At 43.1% G+C, this 18,566-nt stretch overlaps 1 protein-coding gene across 1 annotated transcript in view; it reads right to left on the bottom strand.

Moving 5' to 3' along the window:
- Positions 1-1,668: 1,668 nt before the first annotated feature.
- The window catches only part of LOC137536959 (zinc finger protein 84-like), a 38,671-nt gene continuing 21,773 nt past the window's right edge, over positions 1,669-18,566 (bottom strand). Inside the window, exons 8-11 of the mRNA XM_068259125.1 lie at positions 16,181-16,331; positions 9,263-9,360; positions 8,787-9,144; positions 1,669-4,337 (exon numbers count right to left, since the gene is read on the bottom strand). Of these exons, the coding sequence (XP_068115226.1) occupies positions 3,565-4,337; positions 8,787-9,144; positions 9,263-9,360; positions 16,181-16,331 (1,380 nt within the window). The 3' untranslated portion in view covers positions 1,669-3,564. The remainder of the gene's footprint in view (positions 4,338-8,786; positions 9,145-9,262; positions 9,361-16,180; positions 16,332-18,566) is intronic.

The raw sequence follows: 18,566 nt of genomic DNA, 5'->3' as shown, positions 1-18,566 counted from the left end.
ATAGTTTATCCCAGCTCCATCGGATACACTGTACTGTAGACCTGAGGAAGCAGGCAAGTCCCGCAAAATGCATTGACACGTATGCAGTTAACTTTTTCTCCTGAGTTTTCTTCTAAGTGATATTTTCAAACTTGTCAATAAAATGCTTTTTAAACCACCAACAAACAAGAAAACACTCAAAATAATTCTGATAGTATTTTTTTTACTACTTTTTGGTACTTATTCAATTACAAAGTGCTGAAAAGTTATTTAGTTTAACTGTTGCATACTACATTGGGGCACATCCTCCCACTTTGGGTACAGCAAATATAATGCAGGGCTGCGCATGCACAATAGTACCCAACCAACTCAGTTGGGGACTTCACCGGGGCTGACAGTGACAGAACAGATGGAACTGGATGGACTTGGAGCCCACGGACTACAGGAAGCCCCAGTTAAGTACCAGGTAAGTGCTTTTTACTTTCTGGGGATAAAAAAAGAGTTACTTTCTTTATAAGGTATGAAAATATTCCACAACTAGACCGTGCAGAACCACTGGCAGCAAGGAGATTCAGGGAGGTAAGTATGGTGTGAAATTGTGATTAGGAAGAGCCCATGTTGCATGTTAGCCTGTGAAGTGATTGGTATCTGAAAATGAAGAGAACCTGAACTGAGATTTGGAACAAAAGTTACTTACCTTAGTAGAGGGAAGCCTCAGCATAGTCTATAAGGCCTTCCACATCGCCTCTTCCTTACTGATCCAGTGCTGGGACCCTCTAAGCATATTCAACAAGAGCTTGATGGATTTGCATTCGCGGCTGCACATCCCTCCGTATCTGTTGTACTGCGTTTCTACAAGCACAGTCCCCGCAGTAGCACAGCTTTTTCCTCGTACATGGATAGGAGCGTGGGCACAAAGAAAAAGATAGTCGAGAAGGACATTGGAAGACTCTGGACCATCCACAGGCTTCCCCCTACTGAAGTAAGGATCTAACTTTTATTTTATTTTTTTTATTACAAGTTTGCTTTAAGCAGGGAGTAAGAAGCTCAACAAATTCTAAACAATTTGGATAAATAGAGAGAGAGAGATAGGGCTTGATTAATTAAGACAAATAGCATGCCTTATCCGAGTTAACACTCCTTATCAGAGATAACACGCCTTATCAGAGTAGCATAGTGAGTGCTAAGAACCCGCAGGGGCTCAGGGCAGGACGAGTGGAGCTCTCATCATTGCCATTTAGCAGGCATACGTTCGTAGCGCTTGCTATGCTACCCTGATAAGGCATGTTAACTTTGATAAGGCGTGCCATTTGTCTTAGTGAATCAAGCCCACAGATAGATAGATGTTTAAAGAGACACTGAAGCGAAAAAAAATTATGATATTATGATTTGTACGTGTAGTACAGCTAAGAAATAAAACATTAAGATCAGACACATCAGTCTAATTGTTTTTAGTACAGGAAGAGTTAAGAAACTCCAGTTGTTATCTCTATGCAATAAAGCCATTAAGCTCTACGACTAACTTAGTCGTGGAGAGGGCAGTTATCTGACTTTTATTATCTCAACTGTTTTCTGTTCCTTTGCCAGAGGAGAGGTCATTAGTTCACAGACTGCTCTGAAAGAATAATTTTGGATGCTGAGTGTTGTGTAGTCTGCACATATTAGAGAATGATGCAATGTTAGAAAAAACACTATATACCTGAAAATAAAAATATGAGAATATTTTCTTTGCTGCTAATCTTCTAGTAATTATTCATAGTACACAACCAATTCATTATATCATATTTTTTTTTTTTCGCTTCAGTGTCTCTTTAAATAGACCTGTACACTACACAGATGTGGTAAGACTGTACAATCAGATTATGTGGCAGTTGATCCGTATAAAATCTCTGATAGCAGACAGCTCTGGTGTGATTTCTAGTGGTCGTAAAACCTCCAGTATCTGAAGATTAGAGAGACCAGGAGCCCAGTGGTGCAGTATTGTCTATACAAGTAGGTATATTGTTTGATAAAAGTATTATACTCACAAAGGTAGGGTGCAAAACCTTGCAACCACAGTTATGAGCCTATGGGAAAACAACCGTTCCCACTCAGTATTCCAGGTCTGCTTTGCAGGTGCTGGTCAGTGGCACTTCTTGGATTTATTGGAGGCACAAGATTGGCAATGTAAGACCCCGAGGGGTTGTAGCTAGTCTAAAACACTGTTGGAGATGCCCTATACATCTAATAGTAAATAATAAATTAGGAGTAAATAGATTTTACCTCCTTTAACCTCCCAAGCGGTAACCTCGAGTCAGGCTTGGGACGGAAATCCTCAGAGCAGTAATCCCGAGTTGGATCCATCGGAGGTGTGGAATGTGCAGGGCTGCCTCAGATCTATCAAGCAGTATGGTTTTTAGGGTCTGAAAGCTTGTGAAAAAATTGCACCGCTTTTGAAAAAAGAATCTGGAAATAATCATACCGCCAGGGAGTTTAAGGACAAACCACAAAGGCGCTTACACCTTTGTTAACTGCTGCTAAGGCATTTTTGTAATGACCCGAGGAAGCAGGCCAGCACCAGTGAAACGCGTTGTCTTATGTGCATGAATAAAACTTATACTTACCTTTGTGGTTTGTTCTTAAAGGAGGTAAGATCTATTTACTCCTAATTATTATTTACTGTAAGATTTATAGGGCACCTCCAAGTGTTTTTTGATAGCAGACAGATATCCTATTACTACGCTCTCAACTCATCCACATGCTTCACTGGGAAAGTTGATTAGCACTTCTGTCAGCTGTCACTGAGATAGGAATACACCCAACTTCCACATATGCAGAGCCAGCATCCCCAAAGATGCGTGGATCCCTCCTCCTTTGGAATTTCCTCATTTGAGTAAACCCAGTGAAGATGTACAGGTGCAATACATTTTACTTTCTGCTTTGTGCACATTTACAAAGTTGATAAGACAAACACAGAGGAGAATTTTGGGTATCATGCACACCAAGCTGTAAACTTGTTGCCATGATTTCCAGCAAGTTTCCAACAAACATTATAGCAGCTGCAGACTGCGGGTACAGAAGACAATATTTAATGGCATTCAATTACAAAATGATTTGTATGCTAAAAAGGAAACCAGAAGTGAGAGTGACATGGAGGCTGCCATATTTATTTCCTTTTAAACAATACCATTTGCCTGGTTGTCCTTCTGGTTTCTTCGGCTTCAGCGGTGTCAGATTCACACACGTGAAATAAGCATGCAGCTAATCTAGTCAGAAACATCTCACCTGCATGCTTGTTCAGAGTCTATGGCTAAACAATGGATCAGCAAGACTGCCAGGCAACTGGTATTGTTTAAAAGGAAATAAATATGGCAGCCTCCATATAACTCTTCAGGTTCCCTTTTAAGTCCTGATTAAAAGGGAGTTTGTGGAGGTCCTCATTTCAGATGTCAGGGAATCAGAAGACGCTGGACTGGAATATTTTGACCACCAGAAGCTTACAAAACCGATCTTGATTAACAGTAGGCATATCGGTCCTAGTAACTATATTAGGAATGTTTGACCATTCATCAGATAGTGCCACTGGCACAGAGTGTTTGGCTGCAGTTATAGCCACGGCTGTCTGTCCATGTGAGACTTCTGATGTTTGGCAAGGTGTGACTTTTGTTTGAAACTTTTCCCACACCCAGGACAGGGATACGGCCTTTCGCCCGTGTGAAGCCTCTGATGTCTGGCTAGATGCGCTGTATGCCCAAAACATTTCCCACAATCAGCACATGAATACGGCTTCTCGCCAGTGTGAGACCTCTGATGCACAATAAGAAGTGACTTTCTCCCAAAACATTTCCCACACTCTGAACAGGAAAAGGGCCTCTCCCCTGTGTGAGACCTCCGATGCACAATGAGAAAGGACTTTTTCCCAAAGCATTTCCCACACTCAGAACAGGGGTACGGCTTCTCACCCGTGTGGGATCTTTGGTGGACGACGAGGACGGATTTGTGTCCGAAGCTTTTCCCACACTCAGGACAGGAATAGGGCCTTTCACCTGTGTGAGACCTCTGGTGTTCAGCAAGTTTTGATTTAGTTCTAAAGCATTTCCCACACTCAGGACAGGAATACGGCTTCTCCCCTGTATGACCTCTTTTATGCTGGCAGAAACTTGACTGAGATGCAAAGCATTTCCCACACTCAGGGCAGGAAAACCTCTTCTCCCGTTGGACTTGGACATGAGGGCCCCTGGGATAAGAAGATCCTGGGTGGGTATTTGGGGTATCAGGGGTCATTTCTGAAGGACTTTCTGTGACATCATTATCGTCATTTTCCGTTTTACACTCTGGAGATAGCTTGCTGTGAGTCATTGAGGAGTTTGAGTTGCATCCTGCCAATGGAAAAACACCAGCAATTATTGTTAGAAATGTTGTAAGCCTGTTATAGAAATGCAGAAGGTTGTGTTGCACAGCAGCAGCGAATGCTACATTCAGGTCAGTACATGGGCCAGCAGCCAACAAACTCTGCTCTGCTCAACTGACAGCTTACACTGCTCCCATTCCTGACCAATAGCAGCACCGGATGTTTACCTGTCTCTAGAGTACAGGTGTCAAACACAAGGCTTGCGTGCCAAATGCGGCCCTCCTTGCCATTTTATGTGGCCCACAAGAGTTTCAAATGTGCATCATTGTAAGCAGTAAAAGAACAACAATTCACTGCCTTAACATCCAGAGGATGACAGTGTTTGTGGTTGAAACATTGACAGTTTGAGCCTGGCTGCAGCAACAACCCACAGGACCCTTCCATGAAATTAGCATGGGACCCTCTCCTTGGATCCAAATCACCCCATGTGGTTGGTAAAACACACACACGCCTTCACTCCTCCTCCCCCCCCCCCTTCCCAGCACCATCTCGCCACATAGTACTGTAGTGCAGTGAAGCAGTGTAACATTTACCTGCTCCGGGGATGTGTTGTGTCTCTTCCGTCCTTCCCGACAGCTCTATACTTCCATACCTCCAGCTCCTGATCACGTGACATGCATTCAGAGCCAGAGGTGTGCAGGATGGAGCGTGTGGCTGTCAGGAAGATCAGAAGAGACCAGAAGCAGCACTGAAGCAGGTAACTACAGTAATAAACTGCACCACTGTGCTACTCTGCAGAAGGGGGAGGAGCAGGGCCCCCCATGGTCACTCAAGTTATGCCACTTTGAGGCTGTCCAATAAATGTTAAATCTTAATAAACCATTTGGCCTCCGACTTAGACTTTGTTTTAGATTTTGGCCCCTTACGCAATTGAGTTTGACTCCTCTACTCTAGAGCCATACCTTTCAGAGAAGACAGTAATACACAGATGTCATGCTTACCACTGTGGAAAACCCCATGCAGATAAGTCAAGCTTATCAGGAAATACAGCTACATATACAGATAGAAAGTTTCTTTTGGTGGCCACTAGATCAGCCATCAGATAGATCTCTATCTGATCAGAGAGGGATTCATTACCTGCTCACACACTGCAGACAGATTCCCAATAGATTTGGGCATGAAATGGAAAACGTCGTAGCACTGCGGCTGCCTCCAGGCATTTGGTGGGCTTGAAGAATTTGAATATAGCAAAGATAGTACAGCCAAGATATGTATCTTTTTTCACCTTCTGTGAAGATGCTCAGAACAAGATTGCCTTTCTCCTTTAGCAGAAAGATTCACACTAAAAGAGACCACTAACGATACAATTTGCCGAGCGATCGTGAACGAACTATTCTTCATATGAACAATCGGAAATAATCACTTGGGACCACTAATGGACAAAAATCTCTTCACCGATCTGATCATAAGAAGAATCATTTGTAAAAGATTGTTCAGCGAATTGTTGTGTTAAGCTTCTCTAGAGACCAATAAGATAATAACAGCCATCTTAGCTCAGTATGAGAGCTGTAATGGACAATGCACTGGCTCACACACACATGGCAGGACTTAGGATCACCACTGACATCTGCATAGAAACAAGAGAAGATGGTGACATTACAGGGACCTGGGGAGAAGACAAGAGCTGTTCGAAGTCTCTAGAAGGCATTTGTGGGAAACATTCAGCTCAGTCATCCCTGCTGTTCTTTCTGAAAGGCAAGGTTATACACACATTCAAGAAGCAGGGATACCAGCAAGATCCATGACCCGTAAAAAACTATTACAATTACAGGGTATAGGAGAAAGGCTCTGAAATAAGCTTAAAGTGAACCTCCGGACTAAAAATCGACTCAGCAGCACTGAAAAGGCTTTGTGTTTCTTTAACAGTTTCACAGCATCAGAACTTTGTTTATCTTATACAAGCCTCATTTTTAGCTGCACAGAAGAAAACTGCCCGGGCTTTTTTCCCCTGATGCTGTGCAAAGCATGATGGGATTTCTGATTTTGTTGTTCTCGTTCTGCTGTTTTGGTGCAATTTTTTTTTTTACATTTTGAATTTGACATTTGAAGCTTAGCATGTGCAGCTGGGAGGGGTAATCAGGACACAGGATAGTTGGAACTGTGTCTCCTGCTCCTTGTCACCTCCTTTCAACCAAAAAGATGGCTGCCCCATGACAAAGATGGCAGCCCCCATGAATCACAAACATTTGCCTGTTCTTTTAAAACAGGGTGGGTAAGAGATTATATTACCTATCTATTCTAATTAACATAACTAATGTAACTTGATGACAGTATGTTTGTTTAGGCTGAAGTTCCCCTTTAAGTGGAGACTATAAAAAGAAGTGGTGGTCATTGCCACAGCATCCTGTGATATGCCACAGGTGGGCTTTTGACCTGCTCTGCTGTCAACTGACTGAGATCCTAATCAAGTTGTCAGATGCCATGGTAGAGTGGGCAAGCAGGGCTGTGGAGTCGGTCCAAAAATCCACCGACTCCGACTCCGACTCCTCAGTTTAGGATTCCACCGACTCCGACTCCGACTCCACGACTCCGACTCCTCTAATTTGCATATTACAATTTTGTTGATTAAAAGTATGTAACATGAAATTCGTCTCTTAACTGCCAACGCTTAGGAATTTTACAAGACAACTGAAGTGAGAAGGATATGTAGACTACTATATTTATTCCCTTTAGACTAAAACTAGTCCTTGGTAAGAGTACTTGTAAAAGGTACAAACCGGAACAAAGAACATCTATCAGGCCCTAGGCAATGTAAGTGTGGGTACATGTAAGAATGATGTGCAGGTACTCTGCAGGGGAATGAGGAGATTGTAAACAGACAACACCTCTGTGTTCAATGTGCACAGCATTCTCAGTGGATTCCCTGCAGCTCTGTGGGGAGTGCATATGTAGAGTATAGTACTACTGTGTAACAAAGTAAACCTGAGACAGATGAAATTAAAGTTTTATACATACCTGGGGCTTCCTCCAGCCGCCTTCAGGATAATCAGTCCCTCGTTGTCCTCCTCCACCACCTGGATCTTCTGCTATGGGTCCAGGTACTTGAGCCAGTCGGGCGTAGTGCGCATGCACACACTCCGCCGCCAGGAGCATACTACACCTGTGCAGCACTATTGCGCAGGTGCAGAATGTTCCTGGCTGTGGGAGCGGCATGCGGCCGGACAGCGCTGACTGGCTGAATTACCAGGACTCATAGCAGAAGATCCGGGTGGTGGAGGACAGCGAGGGACTGATTAGCCTGAAGGGGGCTGGAGGAAGCCCCAGGTATGTAAAAACTTTACTTATCATCCGTCTCAGTTACCCTTTAATTTGTAGTCACCAAACCAAATTTTAATTACATATCATATTATTTGATTTCATCAGCAAAGGGAGTGCATACATTTGCATAAATCAGCATCAATGCAGAATTATTTCCATCTCGTTGACCATCTCTATTAGTGACACGGCTACACATCAGGCTTCATACTTACAGCATAGATGTTATTTAGTGTATATAAGCGATTCCTGTGTACACATCATATATACAGTCACAATCAGATATGTATATCTGACCTTAAAAATACGGGGACTGCTTTATTGAAGCAGCACAAGTAACTAATTTTGATTGGTTTATTTCATTTTTGTGGACTAAGCACAGCTATTACTGTATATATACTGTATATATACATTATTTTTAATGACTATTATCTGAGAAATAGAACATTTTATCATATTTTCTATTTTAATTACAGTTACAAATTCATTAGGAGTCGGAGTCGGAGTCGGTGCATTTTTTCCCGACTCCGACTCCGACTCCAGGCACCCAAAATTGCCCGACTCCACGACTCCGACTCCACGACTCCGACTCCACAGCCCTGTGGGCAAGTCAGTAGTTGTGGAAAGTGGTAGATGGCCGTAGTGCAGTACTAGGACAGGGGTCACAGAAGGAGACAAATTCTTAGTCAAAGACGAGGCAGATGGAAATTGGTGGGATGCCTTCAGGTCTTGGGAGCTCCTACTACTGGAAGAACTAAAGATCATGACATTGCTCTAGATTGTAAGCCTTTGGCAGGGCCCTCTCCCCTTGTGTATCATACTTGACTGTGTGCACTTTACCCAGAATTTGGAACTGGTAATTTTTTACCACTACCATTCTAGTTTATGATCTGGCATTGTACTATTATCTGCATTGTGTTGTGTATCTTATTGCTATTACCTGTATTGTTGTATCTATGGTCTGTTACCTGTATTGTTCTGTCACCCCTATTATTATTGTCTGTAATCCTATTTATTGTACAGCGATGCGTAATATGTTGGCGCTATATAAATCTAATAAATAATAATAATAATAATCAACAGAGTGACCAATCTGTATACAGTAAAGGAAGGAAAACATAATTATTGTAAATGTTTTTAATATTTTGTACCCATTACTCACCCGAAATGATGTGTGAAAGCAGATTTTCCTTTTGCATGTAAATAGGTTTACCCTCCTCCATAGACTGCTGATCATGTCTCAAATAAGTCTCATCTTCTTCCACTTTAATTATCCTTATTTCTTCCTCCTCCATAGACTGCTGATGATCCCTCATAGCTATCATATCTTCTTCCACTTTAATAGTCGTTATGTCACCCTCCTGTGTAGACTGCCAATTGTTCTTCACATCCGTCTCTTCTTCTTCTTCTTTAATTGTCTTCATCATGTCACCCTCCTTCGTAGACTGCTGCTCATCCCTCATACACGTCTCTTCTTCTTTCTTCTTCACTTTAATTATGACATCAATCAGTTCTTTACCCTAAGCCCAGAACATTAAACAAATACTATGTTTTAAAGTCTGCATATTATATAAGGCTATGAAGAATAATAAAATCTCATTCAGTTTGGGGTCTCAAGTGACCCTCAGATCCACCTACCTGATAATGGTGGGAGATGGTGTGATCTTCTTGTGTACAATCCGGGGAATGAAGAGGACCTGTACGTCTCTCTGGTGGATTTCTGTTATTGGATCCACCTGTAGGAAACACACACACTGACTGAATACAAAAGTCTCCTCTTACCCAGCGACGTGGGGGTCAGCTGATTCTCCATCATGGTGACCTTGTGGAGTTCTGTCTGTCCATTTAAATACTGTCACTCCATTGCATAGTGATGGGAAGTGACATTATAAACCTTTCTAGGAATCTGGCGGCACACACAATAACACAGTCAGGAAGGTAACCAGTTATGCTTTGCCCTGTTTGTGAAATGACACAGCAGCTGAGTTGCAGATTATACAAGGTTACAGCAGGGCTGTGGAGTCGGAGTTGTGGAGTCGGGGCAATTTTGGGTGCCTGGAGTCGGAGTCGGAAAAAAATGCACCAACTCCGACTCCTAATGAATTTAAACTGTAATTAAAATAGAAAATATGATAAAATGTTCTATTTCTCAGATAATAGTCATCATAAATAATTTATACATAAAGTAATAGCTGTGCTTAGTCCACAAAAATGAAATAAACCAATCAAAATTAGTTACTTGTGCTGCTTCAATAAAGCAGTCCCCGTATATTTAAAGTCAGATATACACATCTGATTGTGACTGTATATATGATGTGTACACAGGAATATCTTATATTATACTAAATAACATCTATGCTGTAAGTATAAAGCCTGATGTGTAGCCATGTCACTAATAGAGATGGTCAATGAGATGGAAATAATTCTGCGTTAATTCTGATTTATGCAAATGTACGCACTCTCTTTGCTCATGAAATCAAATCATTTGATATGTTGTTAAAATTTGGTTTGTTGACTACGAATTAAATGGTACCTGAGACGGATGAAAATAAAAGTTTTATACATACCTGGGGCTTCCTCCAGCCCCCTTTAGGCTAATCAGTCCCTCGCTGTCCACCTCCACCACCTGGATCTTCTGCTATGAGTCCTGGTAATTCAGCCAGTCAGTGCAGTCCGGCCGCATGCCGCTTCCACAGCCAGGAGCGTTCTGCACCTGCGCAATAGTGCTGCGCTGGTGTAGTACGCTCCCAGCGGCGGAGTGTGTGTATGCGCACTATGCCAGACTGGCTCAAGTACCTGGACTCATAGCAGAAGATCCAAGTGGCGGAGGAGGACAGCGAGTGACTGATTAGCCTGAAGGGGGCTGGAGGAAGCCCCATGTATGTATAAAACTTTAATTTCATCTGTCTCAGGTTTACTTTGTTACACAGTAGTACTATACTCTACATATGGTCTCCCCACAGAGCTGCAGGGAATTCACTGAGAATGTTGTGCACATTGAACACAGAGGTGTTGTCTATCATCCATAAACCTGGTTCAGATTGTGCATGAAGAATGTGTAATAGAGGAACAATCTCCTCATTCCCCTGCAGAGTACCTGCACATCACTCTTACATGTACTCACAGTTACATTGCCTAGGGCCTGATAGATGTTCTTTGTTCCGGTTTGTACCTTTTACAAGTACTCTTACCAAGGACTAGTTTTGGTCTATGACTAAAGAGAATAAATATTGCAGTCTCCATATCCTTCTCACTTCAGTTGTCTTTTAAAATTCCTAAGCGTTAGCAGTTAGAGACGAATTTCATGTTACATACTGTTAATCAACAAGATTGTAATATGCAAATTAGAGGAGTCGGAGTCGAGGAGTCGGAGGAATCCTAAACTGAGGAGTCGGAGTCGGTGGATTTTTGTACCGACTCCACAGTCCTGGGTTACAGTGCCTAGTTACATCAACCACTCTGTGTGAAGCATGACCGTAGCATAGCCCTGGCCCGAGACCATCAATCTACAGCTGTGCAGGTGGTTCTGTTAAATGGAGAGAGGAGGTGGGATGACGAGGACGTGGTGCCTGCAGCAGGAAAAACAATGTGCTCACTTATTTATTTTGCAATCTGTCATGACAGACTTCTAAATAACGCATGTGAATGTGTTATGGCCAGATCCTGATATCTGGCCACTTCGGGATCTGGCCGGCCATTGTGCGAAGTGGGCGACTCATGCGGTCAAAATGTGAACAACTTCTGTTTAACTGACATTTTTGGACTTGCCTGCCAGGACGTGCCATGACAGGACCCATGTGGACAAGTGCGGAAGCTGTTTCCAGAGTGGCAGAGGTGGTAAGAGCCAGCTGAGAGCTCTAAAGAACGGAGGTGAAGAGTCCAGAAGAAGCAGCAGCCAGCAGACTGAGTTCACAGTTGAAATTTGGAGGTGATATTGAGAGCAGGATTGAACAGCTGAGCGGACAACAGAGGGGAACAGCAAAAATCCATTAACCCTTCGCACACTCACATGCAAATGTTCAAACAAATGCATTTACAGATTCACTCATCCAGGCACAACTGTTATCCCTACAGCTAAATTAAAAGCCAGGGTTTTAGTTCACAGAAGAATGCATTCTTATGCTTAGTCACCTATACTGCGCAGAAGTACCCAGGTAAACATAGGTGTCCTAACTCTGGCCCTGTAACATGCATAGTGCAGACATGCAAACACATTCATTGCATCAAACCTATCAATGGATTAGGAGCACACATCCTAACTTCCTCTCCTGGGAAAGACGGTGCATCTTACCAATCGCACAAGGGAGCTAACGTTATGTGTCCACGTGCACCATGCGCATACACCAGCATAAGCTGTGTGCATGCTGACAAATACATACAGGGGAAGGAGGGAGTGCACTGAATTGGACCCTAGCCACAGGGGTCAGTAGTAAAATGGAAATACATATATCCAGGCACATCGCCTCTAGTTAGGACATTAAATAAATTATTAGGGAAAGGGAGGTGCTGAAGGGGGTGTGGCTAGAAAACAGCAAAAATCCATTAACCCTTCGCACACTCACATGCAAATGTTCAAACAAATGCATTTACAGATTCACTCATCCAGGCACAACTGTTATCCCTACAGCTAAATTAAAAGCCAGGGTTTTAGTTCACAGAAGAATGCATTCTTATGCTTAGTCACCTATACTGCGCAGAAGTACCCAGGTAAACATAGGTGTCCTAACTCTGGCCCTGTAACATGCATAGTGCAGACATGCAAACACATTCATTGCATCAAACCTATCAATGGATTAGGAGCACACATCCTAACTTCCTCTCCTGGGAAAGACGGTGCATCTTACCAATCGCACAAGGGAGCTAACGTTATGTGTCCACGTGCACCATGCGCATACACCAGCATAAGCTGTGTGCATGCTGACAAATACATACAGGGGAAGGAGGGAGTGCACTGAATTGGACCCTAGCCACAGGGGTCAGTAGTAAAATGGAAATACATATATCCAGGCACATCGCCTCTAGTTAGGACATTAAATAAATTATTAGGGAAAGGGAGGTGCTGAAGGGGGTGTGGCTAGAAAACAGCAAAAATCCATTAACCCTTCGCACACTCACATGCAAATGTTCAAACAAATGCATTTACAGATTCACTCATCCAGGCACAACTGTTATCCCTACAGCTAAATTAAAAGCCAGGGTTTTAGTTCACAGAAGAATGCATTCTTATGCTTAGTCACCTATACTGCGCAGAAGTACCCAGGTAAACATAGGTGTCCTAACTCTGGCCCTGTAACATGCATAGTGCAGACATGCAAACACATTCATTGCATCAAACCTATCAATGGATTAGGAGCACACATCCTAACTTCCTCTCCTGGGAAAGACGGTGCATCTTACCAATGCATTAACCCTTCGCACACTCACATGCAAATGTTCAAACAAATGCATTTACAGATACATTTGCATGTGAGTGTGCGAAGGGTTAATGGATTTTTGCTGTTTTCTAGCCACACCCCCTTCAGCACCTCCCTTTCCCTAATAATTTATTTAATGTCCTAACTAGAGGCGATGTGCCTGGATATATGTATTTCCATTTTACTACTGACCCCTGTGGCTAGGGTCCAATTCAGTGCACTCCCTCCTTCCCCTGTATGTATTTGTCAGCATGCACACAGCTTATGCTGGTGTATGCGCATGGTGCACGTGGACACATAACGTTAGCTCCCTTGTGCGATTGGTAAGATGCACCGTCTTTCCCAGGAGAGGAAGTTAGGATGTGTGCTCCTAATCCATTGATAGGTTTGATGCAATGAATGTGTTTGCATGTCTGCACTATGCATGTTACAGGGCCAGAGTTAGGACACCTATGTTTACCTGGGTACTTCTGCGCAGTATAGGTGACTAAGCATAAGAATGCATTCTTCTGTGAACTAAAACCCTGGCTTTTAATTTAGCTGTAGGGATAACAGTTGTGCCTGGATGAGTGAATCTGTAAATGCATTTGTTTGAACATTTGCATGTGAGTGTGCGAAGGGTTAATGGATTTTTGCTGTTTTCTAGCCACACCCCCTTCAGCACCTCCCTTTCCCTAATAATTTATTTAATGTCCTAACTAGAGGCGATGTGCCTGGATATATGTATTTCCATTTTACTACTGACCCCTGTGGCTAGGGTCCAATTCAGTGCACTCCCTCCTTCCCCTGTATGTATTTGTCAGCATGCACACAGCTTATGCTGGTGTATGCGCATGGTGCACGTGGACACATAACGTTAGCTCCCTTGTGCGATTGGTAAGATGCACCGTCTTTCCCAGGAGAGGAAGTTAGGATGTGTGCTCCTAATCCATTGATAGGTTTGATGCAATGAATGTGTTTGCATGTCTGCACTATGCATGTTACAGGGCCAGAGTTAGGACACCTATGTTTACCTGGGTACTTCTGCGCAGTATAGGTGACTAAGCATAAGAATGCATTCTTCTGTGAACTAAAACCCTGGCTTTTAATTTAGCTGTAGGGATAACAGTTGTGCCTGGATGAGTGAATCTGTAAATGCATTTGTTTGAACATTTGCATGTGAGTGTGCGAAGGGTTAATGGATTTTTGCTGTTTTCTAGCCACACCCCCTTCAGCACCTCCCTTTCCCTAATAATTTATTTAATGTCCTAACTAGAGGCGATGTGCCTGGATATATGTATTTCCATTTTACTACTGACCCCTGTGGCTAGGGTCCAATTCAGTGCACTCCCTCCTTCCCCTGTATGTATTTGTCAGCATGCACACAGCTTATGCTGGTGTATGCGCATGGTGCACGTGGACACATAACGTTAGCTCCCTTGTGCGATTGGTAAGATGCACCGTCTTTCCCAGGAGAGGAAGTTAGGATGTGTGCTCCTAATCCATTGATAGGTTTGATGCAATGAATGTGTTTGCATGTCTGCACTATGCATGTTACAGGGCCAGAGTTAGGACACCTATGTTTACCTGGGTACTTCTGCGCAGTATAGGTGACTAAGCATAAGAATGCATTCTTCTGTGAACTAAAACCCTGGCTTTTAATTTAGCTGTAGGGATAACAGTTGTGCCTGGATGAGTGAATCTGTAAAAACATTTGCATGTGAGTGTGCGAAGGGTTAATGGATTTTTGCTGTTTTCTAGCCACACCCCCTTCAGCACCTCCCTTTCCCTAATAATTTATTTAATGTCCTAACTAGAGGCGATGTGCCTGGATATATGTATTTCCATTTTACTACTGACCCCTGTGGCTAGGGTCCAATTCAGTGCACTACCTCCTTCCCCTGTATGTATTTGTCAGCATGCACACAGCTTATGCTGGTGTATGCGCATGGTGCACGTGGACACATAACGTTAGCTCCCTTGTGCGATTGGTAAGATGCACCGTCTTTCCCAGGAGAGGAAGTTAGGATGTGTGCTCCTAATCCATTGATAGGTTTGATGCAATGAATGTGTTTGCATGTCTGCACTATGCATGTTACAGGGCCAGAGTTAGGACACCTATGTTTACCTGGGTACTTCTGCGCAGTATAGGTGACTAAGCATAAGAATGCATTCTTCTGTGAACTAAAACCCTGGCTTTTAATTTAGCTGTAGGGATAACAGTTGTGCCTGGATGAGTGAATCTGTAAATGCATTTGTTTGAACATTTGCATGTGAGTGTGCGAAGGGTTAATGGATTTTTGCTGTTTTCTAGCCACACCCCCTTCAGCACCTCCCTTTCCCTAATAATTTATTTAATGTCCTAACTAGAGGCGATGTGCCTGGATATATGTATTTCCAATAGAGGGGAACAGGGGACATGAAGCAGAGACCAAAAGGGATGGGGGGGGCGAGGTCCTTGAATCCCAACACTGGTCCTCTGCACCATGTTCCCTGTACCAGCTCGCCGCCACTACAAAAACTTTCTGTGCAGCTTGGCTGGCTGGGTCCTGCTGTCATTTCACATTCTGGCTGTAAAGAAAATCTTGGTAAGCAGAAGTTGTATTCAGTTGGCTACTCTGCACATACGCCAGCGAGATCCTGATGTGGCCAACTTCGGGTTTTGGCCATAACCTATATAAATGCAAGATATAACGATAAATAACGCTTTCCAGTAAATTCCCTGCTACTAATAAGTCTCCTCTGGCTTCCAACAATCCCAGAGCAGCAGTACTTCCACTGGGGCATCCAGTATAGCTCCCAACTGTCCCTTTTTCAGAGGGACAGTCCCTTTTTGGGAGCCCTGTCCCTCTGTCACCCTCATTTGTCCCTCTTTCAGGACTTTGTCCCTCTTTCTATGTAAATATATATATTTCTATACTAAAAATGTGTTCGATTGACTCTAAACTTTATTCCCAACCTTTAAATTGATATATTACTAATTTTAAAATGTTACTATGAAGGAAATCCCTGCTAGTATAAACACCCCTCCAAATATCGACTGCTTCCAGAGTCCCTTATAGCCCAGTATCACCCCATCTGTACAGAGACAGTGCTGGACTCACCAGTCATCTCCTCCCCAACAACAGACTCCCCCATCATCATCACAGTGCCTCAACATTACCTGCTCTGCCTCCACCTCCAGCACCATCAGCCTCTAATGCCCCCATTACACACCAACTCTTGCCAACTTCCTGCTTGTGCGTTCCATCGCATCCTTCTTGTGCGTTCCTCCCGGCAGAAGTAACACCTCCATCTGGTGGCGAGTAGGGGAACTGCAGACTCCACGAAGCGAATCATAGCGGCTAGTCTACACTGCCAGCATTTCCTCCATCCCACATGGTTGTTGCTGTTGTTGTTATTATTTTCATTATAATTATCGTGCAGTATAATACTATTAAAAAACATAATTATTTCCCATTATTGCTATTATTAGACAGTCATGCCATGTATACAGAAGATCAAACAACTAGAATAGGTAGTGGTCCCTCATTGGGATTGTCAATTTAATACACATCCATCATCTGATGATATCAAATTGTGATTAAATGCAGTCAGGTGAAAATTGAAATAAAGGATATAAAAGCAACAAATGGGCTAAGTGACATGATTTCTGGGAAATATTACTATTTATAAAATGTAGTCCTGTATGCCTTGAAACAAATAGCCTACACTCACTGAGCACTATGTCAAATCTGGGCAGGACCTCCTTAGGAATACTATCCAAATACTTGGCAGGGCACCTCTTTAGAAAGAACACTATAAAAATACTGGCTAGGGCCTTTCTTCTAAATACCTGGTTGGCAGGATAGGCCTATGCCCAGTATGTCTGCAGGAGTATGCGTGCAATCCCCGCGGGAAGACTTACCCAGCACATGCGTGCACTTGACTACAGGTCGGCGGGAAACGCGATCACAAGGTGCCAAAACAGACGTACTGCACATGCGAAGCATAGTATGCCCGGGTAAGAGGGCACGCGCTCCAGGTAAGTCATCCCACGGGAGTGCGCACATACTTCTGCAGACATACTGCGCATGTGCCGACCAGGGACTTAGAACTGGCGGATTTTCATGAAAACGGAGTCTGATGCCCGGGCAAGGGAGGTGCGACAAGTCACTGCACTATTCCTCACACACACAGATGGCGTCATTTTATGCATATTTTGAGACTAAGGTATTTTTTTGGGATGCCCATACATTACTTAATTTTTGGAATCGATATCTGGCCGACTCAATCATAGTTACATAGTTACATAGTTATTTTGGTTGAAAATAGACATACGTCCATCGAGTTCAACCAGTACAAAGTACAACTCCAACCTGCTCCCTCACATATCCCTGTTGATCCAGAGGAAGGCGAAAAAACCCTTACAAGGCATGGTCCAATTAGCCCCAAAAGGGAAAAAATCCTTCCCGACTCCAGTTGGCAATCAGATAGAATCCCTGGATCAACATCATTAGGCATTACCTAGTAATTGTAGCCATGGGTGTCTTTCAACGCAAGGAAAGCATCTAAGCCCCCTTTAAATGCAGGTATAGAGTTTGCCATAACGACTTCCTGTGGCAATGCATTCCACATCTTAATCACTCTTAGTGTAAAGAACCCTGTAGTATTTTATCGGTATAAACTGTGTATTTCCAGGTGTGCCTTAATGGAAAAGTATGTCTGGACATTTATATTGCTATGAGAGATTTACAGTGAATCTAGTTGATCAGCTGGGGCCTTGCACAAAGCCTGTGTTTCATAAAGGACTTTTTACAACCACACACATCTGCATATGAGTAAATAACACAGCAAAGACAATGGCCTCTGACACTGACCCCAGCCCCCGCAAATGGCCATTGAGGAACTGGCTACCCAAGGTGAGAGGAAACTGAGTTATCTGGTTTGTCAACAATGGTCCATGGGATTAGCTACAAGTTCCTTCCCCCCCCCCAGCTGCTAAGGGCAAACACAGAGGAGGAGTCTCTATACCTGTGGGATCCAGATATAAGACAATGCTTGATAAGCCTCTCTCTCTCTTGGAATGCTGCTGCAATGGACTGTGAGATGGAAAGGGGCTCAGCTAATGAAAGTGTGTGACTGTGCATAGGGTATATAGAGCCATTATGTGAGACACATACTTTGTATGATCTAACTTGTACATATGTATAATTGTAAATAAACCCCTTTTATTTAACCCCTTTGAAACGACCTCAAGTGTCTGGTCATTAACCTAGAAATAAGTTAACATAAGCTAGAGTACATTCTACATTTGGCACCCCAAGATAGCGTGTGGATAATTAGTAAATCCACATAGAACCCTATAACAGAGAGTTACTCTAGCTAATAGTTCCAAAGAACGTGGAAGACGAGGGTAAAAGACCTAATGGATAACTTGAGCGTGGACCCTGGACACCAAGGAAGCATATGAAATGCGGTGAGTTGTTTTGTTTTTATATATATATCAATGCATATATGTATTTTGCTTGCAGTTTCTGAGGTTTGGCTGTATGTATGATGAGTTAACT

Source organism: Hyperolius riggenbachi, chromosome 10 (genome assembly GCF_040937935.1).
Source record: "Hyperolius riggenbachi isolate aHypRig1 chromosome 10, aHypRig1.pri, whole genome shotgun sequence".
Lineage (NCBI taxonomy): Eukaryota > Metazoa > Chordata > Amphibia > Anura > Hyperoliidae > Hyperolius > Hyperolius riggenbachi.
Note: the sequence above shows the minus strand (reverse complement) of the source record. Positions and strands in the feature narration are given on the sequence as shown.